Consider the following 26,014-nt stretch of genomic DNA (forward strand, 5'->3'; position numbering starts at 1 on the left):
AAAGTTCTGTGGGGCCTGGATGTGGAAAGGGAGCTGTGGTTTTGGTGCATTATACATGACAGCTAGAGACTGAGTGTGAACAAATGTGGCCTTTGTTGTCTTTTCCTAGTGCTACCTCGCGCTCATGTGGGGGAGGGGGTTGTTATCTCGTGTGGCGGGGTGGCAACGGGAATGAATAAGGGCAGACAGTATGAATTATGTACATGTATATATATGAATTTGTTTGTTTGTGTATATATATATGTATACGTTGAGATGTATAGGTATGTATATGTGCGTGTGTGGATGTGTATGTATATACATGTGTACGTGGGTGGGTTGGGCCATTCTTTCATCTGTTTCCTTGCGCTACCTCGCTAACACGGGAGACAGCGACAAAGTATGATAAAAATAAAATAGACAGCGACAAAGTATGATAAAAATAAAATATATTCGTATGCCACTTCCTGTATCACAAACAGCCTCAAATGGACCAAGTGGTCTGTTGCTGTTTGAATACCTTTTTATTATTTGTATTCCTTTGTATATGTGTCAGAAGTGTAGGGAACAAGGAGCAGGGGTTGACCAAAGTTGGAGATGGAAGGATAGAGTGAAAAAGATTTTGGGTGATCAGGGACTGAAAATGCAGGAGGGTGAAGGTGTGTGCAGGATAGAGTGACTTGGAGCTGTATCGTATACAGTGAATGACATGTTGTTAATGGGCTCAACCAGAGCATATGAAATTGAGGGGAGATCATGGACTGGTCTGTTCTGTCTGATTGTGAATTTTATATATGATAGCAAAAGAGTGGATGTGAAAATATGAGGTCATTCCTTCATCTGTTCTTAGCACTACCTAGTGTAGAACTAAGTTGGAGTATACGTTTTGGGTTTCATTGAGATTGAGTTGTTTTATTCATGATTTGAAAAGTTTTTGTTCTTTCATAGTATTTCATCTGATGAAGCAGTGAGCTCTGTCTTATGTTGACTGATCGAATTGTTTGTGGTTTATTTGACTAATGTTTAATGTCCATCTTTTGTTAGCTCATACAGATATGATTTTAGAGCATAGATTTTATAGAATGTCAGAACTTCTTAGTAATCTCTTTTAATAAACATTTATACCTTTTTTCTGTAGTGTAATCTTCTGTATTTCTTTAGGTGCTCAGAAAGAAATAGATCGTATGATACGTCAAGATTTCATAATCGTGTTAGAACCTTCCCATTTGCTGACCACAATCCTCCACCGTTAATTGATATTGAACCATTGTGCAAAGACATGGCAGATTGGCTTGAGGAAGATTCCAAAAATGTGGCAGTTGTACACTGTAAAGCAGGAAAGGTAAGTCGACTGTACTTGGTTTATTGTTGGTATATGTTCTTAATCATTCAGCTAGATTGGAAAACCAGATTGTTTAGTAAAAGCTCTCTTATCCAGCATTTAGATAATTGGAAAGCTCCATGCAGTTTTATCTTGCAAGTTTAGGCTTTTTTTTGGTTCACATTAAAGGTGTTTTGCTGAATCAGAATTAGAAAATTAGAGGAAGAGTTGGGTAGAAAGTTGAACCTGTTTGATGATGTATGTAGGAGGAGGATGCTTTGAAATGAATGTGAATGAAAGCAAAGTGCTAGCTTTGAAAGTAGAAGGGCAGATTGTATAGTCATTTTACTTTGTGTGTATTTATATACATCTCTGATGCCTGTTCCCACTTGGAACTCCCACAAGGGATGGCCACAGTGGTAGTCTCCAAAGCTAGTGAATGCCAGTGCCACTTCTCAGCCTTTAGTACATCACCCTTGACAGGCCACTGGCGGAGGGCAAACAGTGTTTCCAGAGGCTCCTACTTAATGTTCCACCTGACTCCTGCTACCTATTGCACCTGCTCAGTGTTCCTACCTACTATCTCTATCTTATGTTTCTACTTAATGCTCCAGTGTAAATGTTCCTACCTGTTACTACTGTCTATTGCTCCTACCATTTTGCCAAAAGGCAGGGCTATTGCATAGTGCTCACTGCAGGAAAATATAGATTTATGAAGAATGAGCCGGTAGTGTACATGATGAAGTATTAAGAGTTGCGGTTGAGTTCAAGTATTTTAAAGTAAAGTTTGCAAAGGAAGGTAGTGGGAAAGTAGGAGTTGAAAGTAGTCATGAAAGGAGAAAAGCTAGAGGTGCTCTGAAATCTTTGAAGAATAGGAAAAATATATGTTTGAAATTTGTGTGAAGGTGTACTTGTTTCAAAATTTCATGCATAGCTGTTAAATGCTAGTGAATGTAGGTCAGAATAGTTAAGAAATAAGAACAATAGGGATGGATAATTTGCATATTATAGTTGGAATTAGTGGGTCAACAAGAATGAAGTTGAGAAGGTTTTATTGTGGAAAGAAGTCAGTAGAAAGGCACATTTGATGAAAGTCCCTTAGGATGATATAGTTATGTTAAACACATGGCAGATGATAGTATGGTCAAAAAGATGTATTGCAGTACAGAAGAATGTTGAAGGAGTTAGACCATGGAAAACATGGATAGATATGGTGAGAAAATTGCTTGTGGTTGCTGATATTTCAGATGAAGGTGCTAGAGGAATGATTGGACATTGGATATAATGCATTGGAGGCATTTTGTGTTTAGAGGTGTTATGAATGAAGATACTAGTCTTCCACCTTTCACCCACTCTCCCAAACTCAGTCCAAACTTCTGCCGTTAAGTACTTGAATCAGCCACTAGTGCTCTCATCAGCAAACAACATCATCTGTTTATTTCTTATTCTGGAAGGATGGAAATGTCTGTAATGGTACAAATAATGTGCAGAAGAGGAAAGATTTTCTTTATATGGATATTAAAGGGTTAAGAGAATGAATAAGGTAAAAACCATTGTGTGAAGGATATATGTGTAAAGAAATCATTAGTAAGACATGTAGAAGTTAGAACATATGATAGATAATAGTTTAGTCAAGAAGACATAGTAGTAGACTTGAAGGTACAAGGAGGAAAGGTGAACTGCCTTGAGGGATGAATACATACAGTGAGAGAATTAAGTACATTTAGGGGTTTTGCATGTGGAGATGCTAGATTGATTATTAGGGACTGGATGCAGAGTTAGGACTTTATGTATGGACATGATTTGGTTGAAGATGTTGATCTCACTTGACAAAGCAGCATTATGTGCAAAGTGAATGGTAAGAAGTACCAATTTAAGTGAGGAAGTCCATGTTGCAGCTTAGCATAGTGGGTTTGGGTTGAAGGTTTACTTGTTATTTGTAGAGGCTGTATTTACCTTATCCACATTGTGAAAATTAGGAATGGAGATGATGATGAGAGATGAATATATAGAAAACAGTGTTTTGACCTCCTTCCCCACAGAAGAAATGCTTCCTCAGATGAATGTAAGACTCCACCCACACGAGCTGTATAACCTACAAAACTGCCACTTATTCCTTTTTGTTAAGTAGGGACTAGCATCTCTTGTGCTGAGAGGTTAGGCATATTTGGGATCTTGCAAAAAAAAAAAAGATTGTTAAAGTAGATATACTGTACATAAAGGATGCAGTTTAATCATATGCCTGATGCTTTTTTATTTTTTATGCCTTTGTATATGGATGTAAACCAATATTTTGTTCATTTTCTCTATTCATGCAGGGACGAACGGGTGTCATGATTTGCTGCTACCTTCTTCACTGCAATTATATGACTTTAGCGCAAGATGCATTGGACTTTTATGGAGACAAGAGAACTTTTGATAGAAAAGTAAGATTTTTTCCTGATCTTTTGAGAGACTAGTGATTGTGTACCAACAGATGCTTTTCCTTTCATCATTATATTGTCTTGTAAGTTTCATTAACTGCTTACAGAATATAGATATTTGACAGTTTGTAGTCATCTAATGGATAATTTCTTGGTTGTTCTGTTGCAGGGAGTAACTATACCCAGCCAAAGAAGATATGTGGAGTACTATGCTAAACTAGTCACCTCAAACTTTAATTATAATCCACCTTTTGTCCGCCTCAGGGAAGCCAGAATGACTGCACCATTATCCAGTGTGAATTCAGGTCAGTGCAATGATCATTTCTGTGTATGTTTGAATTCATATGTAACTCAGGTGTAGCTACCATGGCGTGAGCCATGGATGAATTAATTTTTTTAATGCAATTGCTTCTCATTCCCTTTCAAGGGAGTGTCTTGAACAAACAAACATCCTCGTTTGTGCACATCTTTGTAGCCACATATATTACACCAAAACCAGGGCCTACCATCCACAGCTAAACCCCATAGACTATTCCATGGCTTACCTTAACCGCTTTGTATGCCTTGATGCAGCCCAGTGAGGGCATGTTGTCCCCTGTATATTACATTTATTCAGACCCTTTCATCTCATTTCTGAATGTTCAGGGCCCTCATTACCCAATTACTTCTCTTCATTCTTCCAATCTCTCTCTCTCTCTCTCTCTCTCTCTCTCTCTCTCTCTCTCTCTCTCTCTCTCTCTCTCTCTCTCTCTCTCTCTCTCTCTCTCTCTCTCTCTCTCTCTCTCATTTTCTTCTGGCATGTGTAATGTTGGTGCACAAAGGAAGATTTAAGCTGGTACCAAAACAGTGTGGGCCAGTTAGCCAGTCATGAATGCTCAAAGTCTTTGACACCACAGTGATCAAAATCACATTTCAGAGCATGCATGAATTTGTACTAAGTGAAGGTACACAAACTCAACTTTCACTTCATGTCGGTGACATACTTGAAACTCTTGCAAGGAAAGAGAATGACACTATTTCTAGCTTTTGGAAGAGCATTTGATAATGTAAAATATTGAGTTTTAGAGGAAATAATAGCCAGATAAAATATCAGGGATAGCTAAGAAAAGTTCAAGTTCAAGAAAAGGCCTTATTTGCTTATACCCATACTCTGGCTGGCATGTGTAATTCACTACAGATTCCTATTGACAACCATGTCCCACAGGCCTTTTTGTGCTTCAGATACCCCAGTTTGATATATTGACAGCATATCCTGCTTTGTATACTGCATCGCTCAAATTCACTCAGTCCCATGTCCCATGCATTTCTTTCACCTTCCTCCATGCTTAGTCCCTGAGTAATTGCAATATTCACTCCATTTTCTGATTTGGTCATCTCTTTCTCCTTGTCCCCTCCACTTCTGAAACTTTTTTTTTTTTTTTTTTTTTTTTTTTTTTTTTTTTTGTCGCTGTCTCCCGCATTTGCGAGGTAGCGCAAGGAAACAGACGAAAGAAATGGCCCAACCCACCCCCATACACATGTATATACATACGTCCACACACGCAAATACACATACCTACACAGCTTTCCATGGTTTACCCCAGACGCTTCACATGCCTTGATTCAATCCACTGACAGCACGTCAACCCCGGTATACCACATCGCTCCAATTCACTCTATTCCTTGCCCTCCTTTCACCCTCCTGCATGTTCAGGCCCCGATCACACAAAATCTTTTTCACTCCATCTTTCCACCTCCAATTTGGTCTCCCTCTTCTCCTCGTTCCCTCCACCTCCGACACATATATTCTCTTGGTCAATCTTTCCTCACTCATTCTCTCCATGTGCCCGAACCATTTCAAAACACCCTCTTCTGCTCTCTCAACCACGCTCTTCTTATTTCCACACATCTCTCTTACCCTTACGTTACTCACTCGATCAAACCACCTCACACCACACATTGTCCTCAAACATCTCATTTCCAGCACATCTATCCTCCTGCGCACAACTCTATCCATAGCCCACACCTCGCAACCATACAACATTGTTGGAACCACTATTCCTTCAAACATACCCATTTTTGCTTTCCGAGATAATGTTCTCGACTTCCACACATTCTTCAAGGCTCCCAGAATTTTCGCCCCCTCCCCCACCCTATGATCCACTTCCGCTTCCATGGTTCCATCCGCTGCCAGATCCACTCCCAGATATCTAAAACACTTCACTTCCTCCAGTTTTTCTCCATTCAAACTCACCTCCCAATTGACTTGACCCTCAACCCTACTGTACCTAATAACCTTGCTCTTATTCACATTTACTCCTAACTTTCTTCTTTCACACACTTTACCAAACTCAGTCACCAGCTTCTGCAGTTTCTCACATGAATCAGCCACCAGCGCTGTATCATCAGCGAACAACAACTGACTCACTTCCCAAGCTATCTCATCCCCAACAGACTTCATACTTGCCCCTCTTTCCAAAACTCTTGCATTCACCTCCCTAACCACCCCATCCATAAACAAATCAGACAACCATGGAGACATCACACACCCCTGCCGCAAACCTACATTCACTGAGAACCAATCACTTTCCTCTCTTCCTACACGTACACATGCCTTACATCCTCGATAAAAACTTTTCACTGCTTCTAACAACTTGCCTCCCACACTATATATTCTTAATACCTTCCACAGAGCATCTCTATCAACTCTATCATATGCCTTCTCCAGATCCATAAATGCTACATACAAATCCATTTGCTTTTCTAAGTATTTCTCACATACATTCTTCAAAGCAAACACCTGATCCACACATCCTCTACCACTTCTGAAACCACACTGCTCTTCCCCAATCTGATGCTCTGTACATGCCTTCACCCTCTCAATCAATATCCTCCATATAATTTACCAGGAATACTCAACAAACTTATACCTCTGTAATTTGAGCACTCACTCTTATCCCCTTTGCCTTTGTACAATGGCACTATGCACGCATTCCGCCAATCCTCAGGCACCTCACCATGAGTCATACATACATTAAATAACCTTACCAACCAGTCAACAATACAGTCACCCCCTTTTTTAATAAATTCCACTGCAATACCATCCAAACCTGCTGCCTTGCCGGCTTTCATCTTCCGCAAAGCTTTTACTACCTCTTCTCTGTTTACCAAATAATTTTCCCTAACCCTCTCACTTTGCACACCACCTCGAGCAAAACACCCTATATCTGCCACTCTATCGTCAAACACATTCAACAAACCTTCAAAATACTCACTCCATCTCCTTCTCACATCACCACTACTTGTTATCACCTCCCCGTTTGCGCCCTTCACTGAAGTTCCCATTTGCTCCCTTGTCTTACGCACTTTATTTACCTCCTTCCAGAATATCTTTTTATTCTCCCTAAAATTTAATGATACTCTCTCACCCCAACTCTCATTTGCCCTTTTTTTCACCTCTTGCACCTTTCTCTTGACCTCCTGTCTCTTTCTTTTATACATCTCCCACTCAATTGCATTTTTTCCCTGCAAAAATCGTCCAAATGCCTCTCTCTTCTCTTTCACTAATACTCTTACTTCTTCATCCCACCACTCACTACCCTTTCTAATCAACCCACCTCCCACTCTTCTCATGCCACAAGCATCTTTTGCGCAATCCATCACTGATTCCCTAAATACATCCCATTCCTCCCCCACTCCCCTTACTTCCATTGTTCTCACCTTTTTCCATTCTGTACTCAGTCTCTCCTGGTACTTCCTCACTCAAGTCTCCTTCCCAAGCTCACTTACTCTCACCACCCTCTTCACCCCAACATTCACTCTGAAACATATATATCCTTTTTGTCAACCTCTTTTCTATTTTTTCCATATTAAACTTTTAACCTTATCAACACATCCTCTTCAGCTATCTCACTCATACTTTTTTCACCGTACCTCTCATTTATTCTATCATTCCTATGTGATCCACCCTCTGTACAATGCATGTTGTCCTCAAACATATCATTTCCAGTACATTCACTCTCCTGTATATTCTCATTAAATGCCTATGCCTTGCATCATTATAACACCATTGGGGCTACTATACCTTCATATCATACCCATCCTTGCCCTCCCAGATAGTATGCTCTTTTTCCACATATTCCAAAAATGCACACACACACACACACACACACACACACACACACACACACACACACACACACACACACACACACACACACACACACAGTAACCACTCTGTTCACTCATTCCTCATTGAGTCCAGAGCCTAAACCACCCCTCTCTTACCCTGTGATTCACTTCAGCCCCCATGGTTGTGTCTTCAACTTCCAGGAACCTAAAGCATTCAACTCCTATAAGGTCCTCCCAATTCATATTTACACTTAAACCATCCTTTCTCATTTCCCTGCTTTGCCTCATTTTGATTTAGTTCACATTTGCTTGCAACTTTCTCTTGTCACACTCTCCCAATGAGTCATGAAAACCATATCATGTGCAAATACTAATATATTCATTTACCTGCATGTACCCCCATCTCCATTGTTCCATAGGCCTGCTCTAAGATGCTTCAACCAGCCACAGTCATTGTCATGCACAATACTAGTGGTGTTAGACATCAGCAGAGCATTTGACACTGTCCCTTGACGTATCTTCACTCAAAAGATTTGGTTCCTCCCACCACAGTGACAAAAAGTGGTTGACCATTTTCATAGCTCATCACTCTATGTAAAGTAGCTCATAGTGGCTTCACCTCTCTCTAAAGTCTTAAACTCTCTGGTGGAGTTCTTATTCCAGTGCTTTTCAGTGTCTTTCTACATGACTTCTCATTACCTCAACAAACTACAACTTGAAGGCCCTTGCGTATGCAGAGGCTGTCACAATCACATCACAACGCTTTGACAGCACAGTAGCAGCAACTTAAATGCAGCACTGTATTACACTTTTGGAACAGTGGCTTACCCATCTCCATAGAAGTCAGTCATTTAATCCCAAACAGACTTGAATCAAGCTCACACCCTCCAATCACTTGAATAGGTAATCACTCACATTGAACAAAATGCTAACCATTTTAAGCATCACATGTGATACAAATTACATTCACCCCCTACAACAATAATATCAACACAAAACTAACTCAAACTAAATGCTCTCAGAACACTGAGAAAGATAATCCTTTAGCATCCTCTACAAACAGGTCATCTGCATCACTTTAAACTATGCCACACCAGCCTGGTCCTCCTTACTTTCAAAAGCAAGTATAACACAGCTGCAACCCACACGAAATTGAGCACTCAGAACAATGACTGGCTGCTTAGCAGCCACAAATATTCAATGCTTGCCCAGTTAAACTTGGATCCTACCAATAGATTCATTCCTCATCATGCTCAACACTTAAGTCTTTGCAGCAGCATTAGATCCCTCTCACCTAAACCATCCCATAACTAACATCCAACCTCCTGACAGAAATAAAAAGCTTACCCCAGCTTCACTCTCCAGCATTGTCTACCCACAGATCCCTTTTAAGCAAACATAACACTGAAAGAACAAGCTCATAGAAATGACTCAACATGCAATATTAATAGTCCTCCCAACTCACTTTTAACCACTCCACCACACATAAATCCATCTGTAACCACTCTCCCAATACACATGAGTCATATTTTCCTGTCTATGCAGACATCTCCCATCCCTGTATTATTACAAACACCAATTCAGGACGTCCTAAGAATTTTTAAACCCATCATGCAACAAAATGAACACTTACTGCTTAGATGCCCTACACTCTCCCCTTTTAGATCCACACACCACATCACTAAATGACTTGTTCCTCCTGGTGGATGTGGCCACCCTCCTGAATGCTGTAGGAGTTTTTCATAAAGATTGAAGGAATTCTTAGGTTAGGAAGTAAGTAGTATATACATATTTTCATGCTTGTTTGTTGTTACATGCATTACAAGGTATCACCTGGAACAGAGAATGGCCTCCCTTATTCACATCCACTCTATAACTGTACTGCATAATGCATAGAAACCAGACCCCCTTACCCACATCCAGGTCCCACATACCTTCCCGTGGTCTAGATAGTTAACTTTAATTCAGGTTCAGTTGCTTAAATGTACCTGATAGCTTTACCTAGGATGAAAATTTGGAAATTTAATGCTGGGAGTGAGGGCAGTGTATTGTCATGTAACAAAAATTATAGAGACAGATGGTTGGAAACCGAGCACATGGAACTGCATCCTTACATGTAGTACCAGTATTTCAGTAATCAAGAATGGGTTTAATATGAGAATATGTACGGTACTACTAGAAATACTTTGTTAGTAAGAGTTGGAAGGAAAGATTAATGTGTATGATGCTTATGTGAAGTAGGTTTTATGATTTTTATTATTTGATAGTTTGATGCTTGATATCCTCATAAGATACAAGGAATTTTTTGAAGATTTGCATTATCTCATCATATCTTTTTCTTTTTCATTATGTTTGGGAGCATTTGCTTGATTCTGCTTTTATATGATCTCGTGAGATTAGTGATTTCAAATAAAAGATTATTAATTCTTGTGGTAACAACATGGCATTTTTTTAGCATTTATTTATTATACTTGATCGCCGTTTCCCACATCGTGAGGTAGCACCAGGAAACAGGCAAAGAACGACCCATCCACTCATATACACATATATATACATAAATGCACACACATGTACATGTACATATACGTACCTACACGTATCAACATATACACACATACATACGCACACTTACACAGAAATATATACACATGTATATGTTCATACTTGCTTGCCTTCATTCATTCCTGGCGCCACCCAGCCCCACAAGAAACAACACCACTACCCCCTGCCTCAGCGAGGTAGCACTAGGAAAACAGACTAAAAAAGGTCACATTCATTCACACTCAGCCTCTAGTTGTCATGTGTAATGCACCAGAAATACATTTCCCTATCATCCAGGCCCCACAGACCTCTCCATGATTTACCCAAGACATTTCACATGCCCTGGTTCAGTCCATTGAGAGCATGTTGACCCCTGTATACCACATCATTCCATTTTACTCTATTCCTTTCATGCCTCTCACCCTCCTGTATGTTCAGGCACTGATTGCTCAAAATTCACTCCATCCTTCCATCTCCAGTTTGGTCACGCTTCTTAATCCCTCCACCTCTGACACATATATCCTCTTTGTCAACCTTTCCTCACACATTCTCTCCATATGTCCAAAGCATTTCAACACACCCTCTTCTGCTCTCTCAATCACACACTTTTTATTACCACACATCTCTCTTACCCTTTCATTACTTACTTGATCAAACCCTCTCACACCACATATTGTCCTGAAACATTTCATTTCCAACACATCCACATACAACCTTGTCTATAGCCCATGCCCCGCAACCATGTAATATTGTTGGAACTACTAATCCTTCAAACACTAATTTTCCTTCCAAGATAATTTTTTCTCTTTCCACACATTCTTCATTGCTCCCAGAACCTTTGTCCCCTCCCACACCCTATAACTCACTTCCACTTCTGTGGTCCTATTTGCTGCTAAGTCCACTCCCAGATATCTGAAACACTTCACTTTCTCCAATTTTTCTCCATTCAGATTTACATCCCAACTAACTTGTCCCTCCACTCTGCTGAACCTAATAACTTTGCTCTTATTCACATTTACTCTCAACTTTCTCCTTTTACACACTTTTCCAAACTCAGTCACCAAAGTGCAGTTTCTCACTTGAATCAGCCACCAGTGCTGTATCATCATTAAACAACTGACTCACTTCCCAGGCTCCCTCATCCCCAACAGACTGCATACTCACCCCTCTTCCCAAGACTCTTGCATATACCTCTCTAACCACCCCACCCATAAATAAATTGAAAAACCATGGAGACATCACAAACCCATGCTGCAGACAGACCTTTGCTGGAAGCCAATCACTCTCCTCACTTCGAACTCATGCATTTGCCTTACACCCGATAAAAACTTCTCTGCTTTTAGCAGCTTACCTCCAATGCCGTATACTCTTAAGACCTTCCACATGGCATCTCTTATCAATCCTGTCTTATGCCTTCTCCAGATCCATAAATGCTACTTACAGATCCATCTGTTTTTCTAAGTATTTCTCACATTCTTCAAAGCAAACACCTGATCCACACATCCTGTACCACTTCTGATACCACATTGCTTCTCCCCAATCTGATGCTCTGTACTTGCCTTCACCCTCTCAATCAAATGTTTATTTCCTAATGGTTTGGTCTTTTTAATGGCTGAGAGTGAGATGAATAATTTTCCGCATACTTTTTGAAGATGTGTAACTTTTAAGTAACTGAGGTTACTTGTTGTATCTCAAAATGGACGTAAGTTAGATGTATGTCAGCATGGCATGTAGATTTCATGTACCTGTACAGCATTCTTTTATCATACTCATTTTCTTATCATGATTACCTTGTTTATTATTAACCAGCTTTATTATATGATTCTGTAGTTCCCTTTTACCTTTTAGTTAAGATTCTTTAGTTCATATTTCATTTTTATTTCTTAATTTGAATTTTTTTTGGTTGTATGTATGGATGGTCATAAGTTGCACAGGTCTTAAGTAGGGGATCAGGTGAATACAGCATGAAAAAGTAATGGGGATTGTTGAGTTTTCTTTACTCATACATATAAAGTTAACACTGATTATCATAGAAAGTTTTCTTTTGATATCTGTTTTGCATTGCATTGGTGTGCTTTACTATACTAAGAATGTTTGTCTTGGCAAGTTTTGCAAATGATCATTGTCATTGTTTCTTTCAATTTCAGAGGTGTACCTGGTAATAAGTTCCCACAGTAACAAAAAAGGCTATAGTTCACAGCAGATTGATGTGCGGAAAGGCAAAGACTGGATACACCTACCTGTTAAGGATGAGGTGGCCAGACCTATTTCGGGTGATATCAAGATTGAACTTAAAAGAACCAACTTTGTAAGACGAACGGTAGGTACTTATGAAATTTTATTACATTTTGATGTTGAGTTTTTATTGATATTATTATTATGGAGCGGAAGTGAGTCACATGGTGGGGGGGCGAAGGTTCTGGGAGTGATGAAGAACGTGTGGAAGGAGAGAACGTTATCTCAGAGAGCAAAAATGGTTATGTTTGAAGGAATAGTAGTTCCAGCAGTGTTATGTGGTTTTGAGGCATGGGCTATAGATAGGGTTGTATAGAGGAGGGTGGATATGCTGGAAATGAAATGTTTGAGGACAATATGTGGTGTGAGGTGGTTTGATCGAGTAAGTAATGAAAGAGTAAGAGAGATGTGTGGAAATGAAAAGAGTGTCGTTGAGAGAACAGAAGAGGATATGTTGAAATGGTTTGGACATATGGAGAGGTGAAGGGAACAAGGAGAAGCGGGAGACCAACTTGGAGGGGGGAGGATGGAGTGAAAAAGATTTTGAGTGATCGGGGCCTGAACATACAGGAGGATGAGAAACGTGCAAGGGAAAGAGTGAATTGGAATGATGTGGTATACCAGGGTCGATGTGGACTGAACCAGAGCATGTGAAGTGTCTGGGGTAAACCATGGAAAGGTCTGTGGGGCCTTGTTCATTTTTCTGTCATACTCCACTTACTACCACATTTCTTCCAACACATCCACCTTTACTGTTCTTTTGCTTTCAGGGCTCAAGCTTCACATCCATAAAATATTGTCAGGACTATTATCAAATATGCCTATCTGACCTCTATAGTCACGCAGTACTCGATGCACCCAGGACCTCAGGCCCCTCTCCTGCCAGATAGTTCACTTTAGCCTTTATAGTTCCATCCCTCCCAAATCCACTCTTAGGTGTCGAAAGCATTCTTCTTCCTCCAGGCCCTTCAATTTCGACTTACTCTCAGATCATTCTGTCTCACCTACCCCGTACATCTTTAGTTCATATTCGCTTTCAACTTTCTCCTTTTATGCACCCTTCCAAACTCTGTCACTAGCTTCTGTACTTTCTCTCTGGAGTCTGTCACCAGAGCTGTTATCATCTGCAAACAGCAACTGAATCACCTCCCATGGCCCCCACCCCCAGTATGCCTTAGACCTACTACACATTCTATGATTGTGCAAGCTGTTCGTTTGCTATGTTATACCAAAACTAGAATATGCTTCTTAACTTTGGTCACTGCACCTAAAGAAGAACAAATAGCTCGTAGAAAAGGTCCAGAGGAGGGCAACAAAGAAAATAGCCGAATTGTGTTACAAGGAAAGGATAGAAGCCTTGAATTTGCCTACTTGAGAAGACAGAAGAATGAGGGATAACCTGATCACAACCTTCAAGTTTTTAAAACGTATGAATGATGTGGACATTAAACAGTTCTTAGAGATATGTATGGACATTACAGTTAGAGGACAGAATATGGAGTGTTGCAATAAACTTGTTTAGAGAGATTTAAAGAAGTACCTTCATAGTATAAGAGTGGTGGTTGAATGGAATAGAATGTCTCAAGACAAAGTTAATGTGAACATCATATAGAAATTTATTAATTTGTATAACAGTATAGAATGTTCAAGAGATGGGGCCCATGAATGTAAAACTCCATCCCCATGCAGAACTAATAGGTTACACACATTCTCAACCCACACCCAGTATATTAAAGTGAAATAGGATTTTTTGTACACATAATTACATCACACATTTATGGATCTGGAGAAGGCATATGATAGAGTTGATAGAGATGCTCTGTGGAAGGTATTAAGAATATATGGTGTGGGAGGCAAGTTGTTAGAAGCAGAGAAAAGTTTTTATCGAGGATGTAAGGCATGTGTACGTGTAGGAAGAGAGGAAAGTGATTGGTTCTCAGTGAATGTAGGTTTGCGGCAGGGGTGTGTGATGTCTCCATGGTTGTTTAATTTGTTTATGGATGGGGTTGTTAGGGAGGTAAATGCAAGAGTTTTGGAAAGAGGGGCAAGTATGAAGTCTGTTGGGGATGAGAGAGCTTGGGAAGTGAGTCAGTTGTTGTTCGCTGATGATACAGCGCTGGTGGCTGATTCATGTGAGAAACTGCAGAAGCTGGTGACTGAGTTTGGTAAAGTGTGTGAAAGAAGAAAGTTAAGAGTAAATGTGAATAAGAGCAAGGTTATTAGGTACAGTAGGGTTGAGGGTCAAGTCAATTGGGAGGTAAGCTCCCTCATCCACAACAGACTTCATACTTGCCCCTCTTTCCAAAACTCTTGCATTCACCTCCCTAACAACCCCATCCATAAACAAATTAAACAACCATGGAGACATCACACACCCCTGCTGCAAACCTACATTCACTGAGAACCAATCACTTTCCTCTCTTCCTACACGTACACATGCCTTACATCCTCGATAAAAACTTTTCTCTGCTTCTAACAACTTGCCTCCCACACCATATATTCTTAATACCTTCCACAGAGCATCTCTATCAACTCTATCATATGCCTTCTCCAGATCCATAAATGCTACATACAAATCCATTTGCTTTTCTAAGTATTTCTCACGTACATTCTTCAAAGCAAACACCTGATCCACACATCCTCTACCACTTCTGAAACCACACTGCTCTTCCCCAATCTGATGCTCTGTACATGCCTTCACCCTCTCAATCAATACCCTCCCATATAATTTACCAGGAATACTCAACAAACTTTTACCTCTGTAATTTGAGCACTCACTCATATCCCCTTTGCCTTTGTACAATGGCACTATGCACGCATTCCGCCAATCCTCAGGCACCTCACCATGAGTCATACATACATTAAATAACCTTACCAACCGGTCAACAATACGGTCACCCCCTTTTTTAATAAATTCCACTGCAATACCATCCAAACCTGCTGCCTTGCCGGCTTTCATCTTCCGCAAAGCTTTTACTACCTCTTCTCTGTTTACCAAATCATTTTCCCTAACCCTCTCACTTTGCACACCACCTCGACCAAAACACCCTATATCTGCCACTCTGTCATCAAACACATTCAACAAACCTTCAAAATACTCACTCCATCTCCTTCTCACATCACCACTACTTGTTATCACCTCCCCATTTGCGCCCTTCACTGAAGTTCCCATTTGCTCCCTTGTCTTACGCACTTTATTTACCTCCTTCCAGAACATCTTTTTATTCTCCCTAAAATTTAATGATACTCTCTCACCCCAACTCTCATTTGCCCTCTTTTTCACCTCTTGCACCTTTCTCTTGACCTCCTGTCTCTTTCTTTTATACATCTCCCACTCAATTTCATTTTTTCCCTGCAAAAATTGTCCAAATGCCTCTCTCTTCTCTTTCACTAATAATCTTACTTCTTCATCCCACCACTCACTACCCTTTCTAATCAACCCACCTCCCACTCTTCTCATGCCACAAGCATCTTTTGCACAATCCATCACTGATTCCCTAAATACATCCCATTCCTCCCCCACTCCCCTTACTTCCATTGTTCTCACCTTTTTCCATTCTGTACTCAGTCTCTCCTGGTACTTCCTCACACAAGTCTCCTTCCCAAGCTCACTTACTCTCACCACCCTCTTCACCCCAACATTCACTCTTCTTTTCTGAAAACCCATACAAATCTTCACCTTGGCCTCCACAAGATAATGATCAGACAACCCTCCAATTGCACCTCTCAGCACATTAACATCCAAAAGTCTCTCTTTCGCGCGCCTGTCAATTAACACGTAATCCAGTAATGCTCTCTGGCCATCTCTCCTACTTACATACGTATACTTATGTATATCTCGCTTTTTAAACCAGGTATTCCCAATCACCAGTCCTTTTTCAGCACATAAATCTACAAGCTGAGATGTCTTTGGATATTGTTTGGAATCTTTTGTTATATTCCATGGTATCATTACAGTCTTAGTTACTTTGTTCCCTCAGTGCTGAGATGGATTTAGACCCACTACAGTGTTCTTGATGCTCTCAATTTGTTGCCAGGTGTATGTTACAGTATTATGCATTTACTGTTTGTTGGCTTTAGAGTTTGTTTTTATCTCATCCTTTCATGATAGTTTATGTGTTTCTGACCCCAAAATTTTGTTTGATAGATGTTTCCAAATTTCTTTTATTATTGTTTAGCCCTTTTCAGAAGCAGTAATGATTTTTTTTGAGTCTCCCTGGAGTAAAGAAAATCTTCATTCTTCAGAACTCTCTTTTCTTTGTAGGGTTAGCTGTCCTATGATCTGATAAGATTGCTTACAGAACACTCCTCAGAGAGACAGTTTTCGTTCTTCAAAACTCACTTTGCTTCTTTCATTGGTGACCGTACAATACAGCAACATTCTGGTGTGCTTCTTTTGTATATCTGAACAATGCCATCTTTAGTTTTGTCTCATGCATTGAAAGTTCTCATCGCATCACTCATGAGAAGGCTTAGTAGTACTATTCTATTTTTGTATACTTTAGATTCTATCCCTGGGGATAGGGGAGAAAGAATACTTCCCACATATTCCCAGCATGTCATAGAGGGCGACTAAGAGGGATGGGAATGGGGGACTAGAAATCTTCCCCTCCTGTTTTACTTTTCCAAAAGAAGGAAGAGAGAAGGGAGCCAAGTGAGGATTTTTTCCTCAAAGGCTCAGACATGTTCTTGACACCACCTTGCTAATGTGGGAAATGGCAAATATGTATGAAAATAAGTGGAATTCTAGTTTCTCATTTATGATGACTCACTTTTGTCTCTTTTTCTGTTAGGCCTTTGTATGATGCCACTGATATATTGTTCATTGTTGCGTGACTATTTTGTTCAAATTCATGTTTGTTAAATTCCGTCAGGATCCTTTCTTTATGTGTTTTTTCTTCTGATCCAGTTGTTTTACCCTCTTTAGATCTTTGGGAAAGAGCAGAAAATATGTTGGACAGAGATTATGTGATATTTTAGTGGAAGAAGAGGATTCGATGTTAGGATATGCAAGTAGGAAAGTTGTCATGCAAAATTAAGTGCTTTTATGTCCATGGTACAGTGTGTATTAGGTGTTGTCATGCTTTCAGTGGACTGAACCAGGTCATATAAAACATCTGTGGTAAACCATGGAAAGGTCTGTGGGACCTGGTTGTGAATAGGGAGTTATGGTTTTTGTGCATGCTGACAATGGACTGAACCAGGGCTTGTAAAGCACCTTGGGTAAAATAATGGAAAGGTCTGTGGGGCCCAGTTGTGAATAGGGAGCTGTGGTTTCGATGTATTACACAAGACAGCTAGAGGATGGATGTTAGGGGATGCAGCCTTTCTTCGTATATTTCTGTTCTACCTGATTAATGCAGTAAAAAAATCAAGTTTGAAAACAATGTGTATGTAGGAAATGAATTAGATGAGGGAAAGATATTTATGAATAGGGATATGAGGTAAGGGAGACAACATGAATGCATGAGTGAGAACATGTGTTGGAGGGGGAGTACATATAAAGAGAAACCAGAGGTAATGTGCAAGGATAATTTGTATAGAAGAGGGAGGAAGATAAATTGGTAGCTCTGAATCTAATTTTCAAGAAAATTCTCCATGGGTGTTTTGTTTCAAAGTAGGAAAGTAACTGCCATTGACAGTATAAGTGAAGTGATACTGCCCTTGACTTAGATTTCTGAGCTTTTCCTGTTTTGTGATTAATGCTTTTTGTTTTTAACTTTTCAGGATAAATTGTTCAGTGCTTGGCTGAATACACATTTTATATTTGAGGAAGGCAAGAAAATAACAAATGGCTGCGAAATTACAGCATCTGACCAAAATAATCATAATACTTGCAACACTCAAAATATCAGACAAAGGTAAGGGCACATTTGTGACTAATGCCATCCTCACAATATCAGCTCTGCATTCTTTTTCACCACTCATGTCTCCCTGGTTGCAGTGTAATTTTAAATTGATCCATTTTATGTAGTCAGGAAGCTGAATACCCACACCTTATTTCTTCAGAAAAATAATGAGATGAACATGACTTTGCCATAATTGATAGCTCTTATGTATATGATACAAGGAATTTCACCAGTCTTAACTCATACAGATTTCTATATTCTATAATGGGTAACCATTATGGTTATTCGAATTTTTCAGTATGATGATACTTTAACTATATTGAAGACATTAAGTAGTGCATAATAGGAATATGCTTCTTAAGTATTTACTACTGCCAAATATCAACACAATCACTGTTAAATATAAGAAGGTTAGCAAGTCTCTGTTGGTCTGTGCAGAAGTAATAGTTTTCGTGTGGCCAAGCATGACTGCTTTAGGCACAAGAGACGGGAGTCAGGAGAAGCAAGGGCCCTTCCTGCTGGCCTGGGCGGGAGCAGGCAAGATTGTCGCGAGTCAGAGAGGCACAGTCGTGAGCAGACAGAGAGCAAGAGCCTTCCGACAGGGCATCTCACCAACATGACAGAGGAGGACTGGCCTCCCCCTGTAGGCAGTGTCAGCCCTCTGCCACATCCCCGTCATCATAATCGCCACCGTCGTCGCCACCACACCCAGCATCTCCCGTAAGGATGCTGATCTCCTAGTGTGGTGCCTCTAACTGAATCCCTCATTTTTGAAGAGCACTCGCACACTTTGTTGCTCTCTCAGTCTTCATAAAAAGGCCTCTATGCTTATTCCCCATATATTTCTTAAGGAACAAGTGCTTGGAAACTCCCCTTTTATTTTGTATTTGAAATATAGAATGTTAGCATTTATTAAGGCAAATTTTTCCAAAACAATAAATCTTAATGTCTTAGAAATCTTTTCACAATTCTTGGTTTCCCCATTGCACTAATACAAAGCTCAAAGGCTGGATATGGAACTTTTGGTGTGTTGCAAATATCAGATAAGGAAGTTTGCCAAATTGGTAGTTTTCAGTATATTCATCTGAGTCTTAGTTGTTCCCGTTCTGTTCAGTTATGACACACTAATATGAATCGGTATTTTTAGCAGTATAATTTTATTTCAGGGAAACAATTAAGGGATATAATAGAAAACTCCCATGTGTTAGACCTGATAAAGATGGTGTGGTTATCCAGTATGTCTTGCATGTATTCATGGTTTTTAACCTCCTCAAAAGATATTCAGTACTTTGACACCAAGCTCATTTTGTTTGGTAAATAATTTCAAAGGGTTAAGCAGCAGCAGGGACAAGTTAGAAAACTATGAATGCTTGTTTCATCCAGGTTGTGTTGTAATGATCATACTGAGCTTTAGATATATTAAATAGCTCATGATGTTAGCCCAGTAAGTGAATCACATGAAAGCCAGTGCCATGAAAACTAGAGACTTCTTCCAGAGTGCTGGAACTCTGCATTGCATTCCTAAACCTGTTCTAAAGGCTTTTTTTAATGTACTTTACGTATTATAGTATTGATAGTATTGTGGTTATTTGAATTTTGAATATAGATAATTGGTGTGGGGAATGATTCCAGCTATCTTTTATATGGTAATAGTGTGCTTGTATCTCTTTACACTATCTTATTAGTCAATGAATTGAGCTTTATTTAGGAGTATGATTGCAGTATAGCCATAAAATTGTCTTTAAAAAAGGGGATGCTCAATTATTACATCAGCACCAGTTTACCTTTCTTACAGTCTTAAATCCCCCTGTCCCTTAGCCTCCTAAGTAGCTATTATTTATTGTATGTTCCCCATCCAGCCTATGGAGACTCTTTTTGTCATGAGATAGCTGTTCTTACTTCTTGCATGTTGTTTGCAATAAGATTATGCTTACAGTGTAAATGTAGAGAGCATTATGTACATTGTTTTTCAGTCCCATGTATTTCTGTCCCCTTGCACAAGTAACTTGCTAGTTCATGACATTTTTGTTTTGTTCTCATAACAATACTTGACCATTCCCAGGTATGTGTATGCTGTCATAGAAATGTAATGGAAGAACTTACACCTGTAACATGAACATTTTTACTGCAAGCTGAAGGCCAGTAAATGAGTATTTAGCATTGCATTCTGATACAGGATATGATAGAATGAAAGTCAAAACTAGGCATTGCCAATTACGTTTTTTTAACATTGTTTGAGTGTTATTGAGGGCAGACATGAAGATGGTAAGTTCATGTAGAAGACCAAATGAGGGTCACCGATATATCAGGATTGATTCATCCACATAGTATGCTTAATTTGGTCATGTGTGAAGCAGATTTCGGTATGTAATTTCAAAGAGTAAAGAAGTTGTGTTTGTTTAACTTTATTATAGTTTTGTGGTTGTGACTTCCAGGTGGCCTTAGTGATGGTTTGAAAATATATAGATGAGTAGATATTTAGGGAGCTAAGTCAACAAACATATATCAAGATGTGTCACTTGACTTTTCCCTTTTCATTTTAGATTTAATGAGGACAATGACAAAAAGTTTTGGAGTAACCTTTCTTGGTGAAGGGTTTGGGAGGACTATTGATTTGATAGAATATCAGGTTTAATTTACTTTTGAAATAATTTATTGGGAGGGAGGCTGATGAATTGATGAAGAAAATGCTTCGGTGTAATTTATCAGTTGGAGATCATTTGATCTTTCATGAGAACTATTGTAATGCAAGGTAAGTATATGCAGTGTTCTTTTTCTCTGTCATAGGCCTTTGTTCAGCCTGTTATTGAAATAAGGATACATATTTATCAGCAGGCTATCCCAGGTAGACTGAACACACTTTCTTTCATCAGAAACATTTTGATATACGCATTCTATAGACACTCGAGAAGCAATGCTCATCAAAAGATTACTTCAGGTTGTGGAATTACTCAATATAATTTCTACGATAAGGGAAAAAAGAACTGGTGGTTATCAAGACATAAGAGGATGTCCATTTATTTTGGCATTTCCTTTGGAGTCATCTAGCCATGAGGTACTCAGGCTAGCAAGGAAACTTAAAACCAAGATGAAATTTGGTAGGGTATTCATCAAATGTGAAAGACCAAGGGATGAGAGGGAGGAAAGCAAAGATACACTTGGATGGCAAAAATGGGAGACACAAAATGAGGCAAGAGGACAGCAACAGACAGATTGGGAATGTTAGGTGATAGAAATATCAGAGTGAAGGTAATGCATGCAAATGCTGATAGATTAGTAGTAAAAGGTAAAGAGAAGGAATTGAAGGATTGTATAAGGGAAAATGCTTTTGATATTGTTAGAATTGTAGAAACAAAACTTACTAAAGAGATAAGATCTCACTTGTTCTGCCCAGAGGGGTACATGATAGTAAGGAGGGGAAGAGAGTGTAAAGATGGGGATGTTTGAAGGAATAGTTGCTCCAACAATGTTATATGGTTGCGAGGCATGGGCTATAGATAGGGTTGTACGGAGGAGGGTGGATGTGTTGGAAATGAAGTGCTTGAGGACACTATGTGGTTTGAGGTGGTTTGATTAAGTAATGAAAGTGTAAGAGAGATTTGTGGTAATAAATAGAGTGTGGTTGAGAGAGCAGAAGAGGGTGTATTGAAATTGTTTGGTCACATGGCGAGAATGGGTGAGGAAAGATTGACTAAGAAGATATATGTGTCAGAGGTGGAGGGAATGAGAAGTGGGAGACCAAATTGGAGGTGGAAGGATGGAGTGAAAAAGATTTTGAGTGATTGGGGCCTGAACATGCAGGAGGGTGAAAAGCATGCAAGGAATAGAGTGAATTGGAATGATGTGGTATACCGGGGTGGACGTGCTGTCAGTAGATTGAACCAGGGCATGTGAAGTATCTGGGGTAAACCATGGAAAGCTCTGTGGGGCCTGGATGTGAAAAGGGAGCTGTGGTTTTGGTCCATTACACATGACAGCGAGAGACCTAGTATGAATGAATGTAGCCATTGTTGTCTTTTTCTAGCGCTACCTTGCATGCACGAGGGGGTGGGTGGGTGCCATTTCATGTGTGGCGGGGTGGCAAAGGAATGGACGAGGGCAGCAAGTATGAATATGTACATGCGTATATATTTATATGTCTGTGTATGTATATGTATGTTTATTTTATTTATTTATATATTTTGCTTTGTCGCTGTCTCCCGCGTTAGCGAGGTAGCGCAAGGAAACAGACGAAAGAATGGCCCGACCCACCCACATACACATGTATATACATACATGTCCACACACGCACAATATACATACCTATACATCTCAATGTACACATATATATACACACACAGACATATACATATATACACATGTACATAATTCATACTATCTGCCTTTATTTGTTCCCATCGCCACTTCGCCACACATGGAATAACAACCCCCTCCCCCCTCATGTGTGCGAGGTAGCGCTAGGAAAAACACCAAAGGCCCCATTCGTTCACATGTTCACACTATGTATACGTTGAAATTTATAGGTATGTATATGTGTGTGTGTGTGGATGTGTATGTATATACATGTGTATGTGGGTGGGATGGGCCATTCTCTCGTCTGTTTCCTTGCGCTACCTCGCTAACACAGGAGACAGCAACAAAGTATAATAAGGAAATAAATAACAAATGTTTATATTTATTTATTATACTTTGTCATTGTCTCCCACGTTAGGTGTGTGTGTGTGTGTGTGTATATTTTCTTGTATATGTTTATATTTCCATACATATCTGCCATCTCCCGCATTTGTGAGATGGTGTTAAGAACGGACGACTAATCCTTAGAGGGAATATCCTCACTTGGCCTTTTTCCCCTTTCCTTTTTTGAAAAAAAAAAATGTATGTGAGATGTTTGAGGTAAACCATGGACAGTTCTATGGAATCTGGATGTGGATAGGGAGCTGTGGTTTTGGTGTATTTCGCATAAAAGCTTAAGAATGGATGTGAGCAGATGTAGAGTATTGTGTAAATTTATGTGAGGAATTGAATAACAGGTTAAAAGTGGTTTTGCAGTGGAAGACACTATAGCACTATCTCAACACAAGTGAGATGGAATGAGGAGATTTTGAATAAACAATGAGATATATGAAAAAGGCTTTGGCATATTACTTGTGTCTTGACCCATACAAGCTCCATGGTCCTGATTAAGATTTACCATGTATGCTGTATATGTGTGCAGTTGGTCTATACATACCTTTTGAAATACTGTTTCAGATGTCATTGAAGAATGACAGATTACCAAGGGAATGGAAAAGGGCAAACATAGTGACCATTTGTGAGAAAGGTGAATGGGAACAAATGCTGAACTGCCGACAAGTTTCCCTGTCACGTGTGGTCTGTAAGGTTCTGGAAAAGGTAATTGGTAAGCAAATAGATCACTTACTGCAGAGGAGAAGCCACTTAAGAGAGAGGCATTTGAGATTTAAAGAAAAGAGCTCATATGTAGTGAACTATTTGGGATTTTTATAAAAGAGTGGGCTCTGTCATAGACAAAAGGAAAGGCTGAGTAGATTGTCTGTATTTGGACTGCCAGAATGCATTTAACACTGTACTGCATGGGAGGCTTATTTGTAAGCTGGATCACCAGTGAGGAATAGAGGAATTAGGTTAGACTCCTTTGATGAATAGAAGATCACCTTAGAGGAAGGAAGCAAAGGATGAATGTCAGAGAAGTGTTTCCTGAATTGGCTTGAGGTCACCAATGGAGTCTCCTCATACCTGCTGAAATACTGTGCTTAGGCTCTTTCTAGACCACTGGAAATAGAGGAAGAGGTAATTCCAAAAATGTGAAAGAAGGCAAATATTGTGCCTATATTCTAGAGAGGTGATTAGGAAACTATAAAGTGAACTACGGGCTAGTCTCACTAACAAGTGTGGTACATAAAACATCGGAAAAGATATTAAGGTTGCACATGAATGACTACCTGCTAAGGAAAAGCTTTCTAACCTGTCAGGTAACATGCATTTAGGGAAAAAGGTCCTTTATAACTAACCCTTTGGACTTCCTTGACAGGGTGAGCTCCCTCTTAGACCAAAGAGGGTTGAGTAGACTATGTTCTTAGACTGCGAAGAAGCCTTTGACACTGTTCCTCATCGGTGGTTAATAGAAAGCTAGACTCCTTCACTGGATAGAAGACTGTCATATTGGAAGGGAGCAAAAACCATAGGTAATAGATACATCTTGAAATGGGCTGTGTTTGTAAGTGGTGTGCCATAGAACTCAGTCTAGGGCCCATGCTATTCTTGGTGTATCTAAATGACTTGCTTGATGGAATTGAGACAAAGAATGCTGATGATTACATTAGTTTACAAAAAGAATGCTGATGATTACATTAGTTTACAAGGGATCTGGACAAACACCATAGTTGGTCAGAAAGTTGGATAATGAAATTCGGTCGAAGTAAGTGCATGGCAATGAGGATGGGACAGTGAGAAAGAAGACCTCAGTGTTGTGATAACCCAGCTGGAAATAGATTACACGAATCTGCATAAGAGAGACCACAGGGTCGACATTGTATCTAATCTATTGCCAGAGTTATGTTGGGAGAACTGTGAAAGAGGCAAACTGTCTGCTGTCAAGCATGAGAATTTCATTCAAGGATGTATATTATGCCTTGCAAGCATGGTCTTCACACCTAAGGAAGCACAAAGATCTGATTGAGATGGCACAATGAATAACATCTAAGATGGTACCTGAATTAAGGTGATTGAGCTATAATAAAAGGCTTAGGGCTGCAAAGCTACTCATCATAGAGGAGAGGAGTAAAAGGATGGACCTGATAATGACCTTCAAGTTTCTAAGTCAGCTGGATGTTATTATTAGTGAACAGTTCTGTGAGAGAGGCAACACCAGAGTAACTAGAGGCCAAAACAGAAAGCTGGACAAAAAGTTGGTCATAAAGGATGGCAAGAAGTATTGGCTGAGTGTTACAGAAATAGATAGTTGGAATCAACTAACCAAAGAGTCAGTGAATCTGGCAGTTTGTAAAGGATTGGAAGGCTACTTGGTGGTAAAGAATGTTCAGAACCCATTTGACAGTGAATGCAAGCAGTTTACAAAGATTTAAGAGGCTGTTTCGTGACATTGAAAACTAGGGAATTAGTGTCCCATGAGGGTAGAATTCCCTTCCCATGCTGTAACAGTAGGTAAATACACACACATACACACACACAAATTATATGCTATGTAAGGCCAAAACTGGAATATGCTTCTCGTGTGGTCGCCACATCTGAAGAAGCACAAAGAGCTGATAGGGAAGTTCCATAGAAGGGTAACAAATACGATACCAGAATTTTGATAGCTGAGTTACAAGGAAAGGCTAGAGGCTTCAGTTTTGTCCACCTGAGAAGAATGAGGGGTGATTTGATCACAACCTCTTGAGTTTTTAAAGTAGATCCATGTCATGGACAGTGAACAGTTCTTTAAGAGATGTAGGGATAGAGCAATTAGAGGACATAACATGAAATGAAGTAAGAACTTGTTAAAAAAGTTGTCAAGAATTACTTAATAGTATCGATGG

The 26,014-nt window shown here is 39.7% G+C and overlaps 1 protein-coding gene across 10 annotated transcripts in view; it reads left to right on the forward strand.

The window, feature by feature from the left end:
* LOC139758476 (phosphatidylinositol 3,4,5-trisphosphate 3-phosphatase and dual-specificity protein phosphatase PTEN-like) overlaps positions 1-26,014 on the forward strand; it is a 342,351-nt gene that overhangs the window by 91,314 nt on the left and 225,023 nt on the right. For 8 of the 10 annotated variants that reach the window (XM_071679944.1, XM_071679940.1, XM_071679939.1 and 5 more), the window contains exons 3-8: positions 1,141-1,321; positions 3,619-3,726; positions 3,893-4,028; positions 12,522-12,694; positions 18,337-18,470; positions 18,897-19,178. In XM_071679944.1, coding sequence (XP_071536045.1) covers positions 1,141-1,321; positions 3,619-3,726; positions 3,893-4,028; positions 12,522-12,694; positions 18,337-18,470; positions 18,897-19,178 — 1,014 coding nt within the window. The remainder of the gene's footprint in view (positions 1-1,140; positions 1,322-3,618; positions 3,727-3,892; positions 4,029-12,521; positions 12,695-18,336; positions 18,471-18,896; positions 19,179-26,014) is intronic. The other 2 variants (XM_071679945.1, XM_071679949.1) reach the window with 1 other exon arrangement.

The sequence above is a fragment of the Panulirus ornatus genome, chromosome 30 (genome assembly GCF_036320965.1).
Source record: "Panulirus ornatus isolate Po-2019 chromosome 30, ASM3632096v1, whole genome shotgun sequence".
Taxonomy (NCBI): domain Eukaryota; kingdom Metazoa; phylum Arthropoda; class Malacostraca; order Decapoda; family Palinuridae; genus Panulirus; species Panulirus ornatus.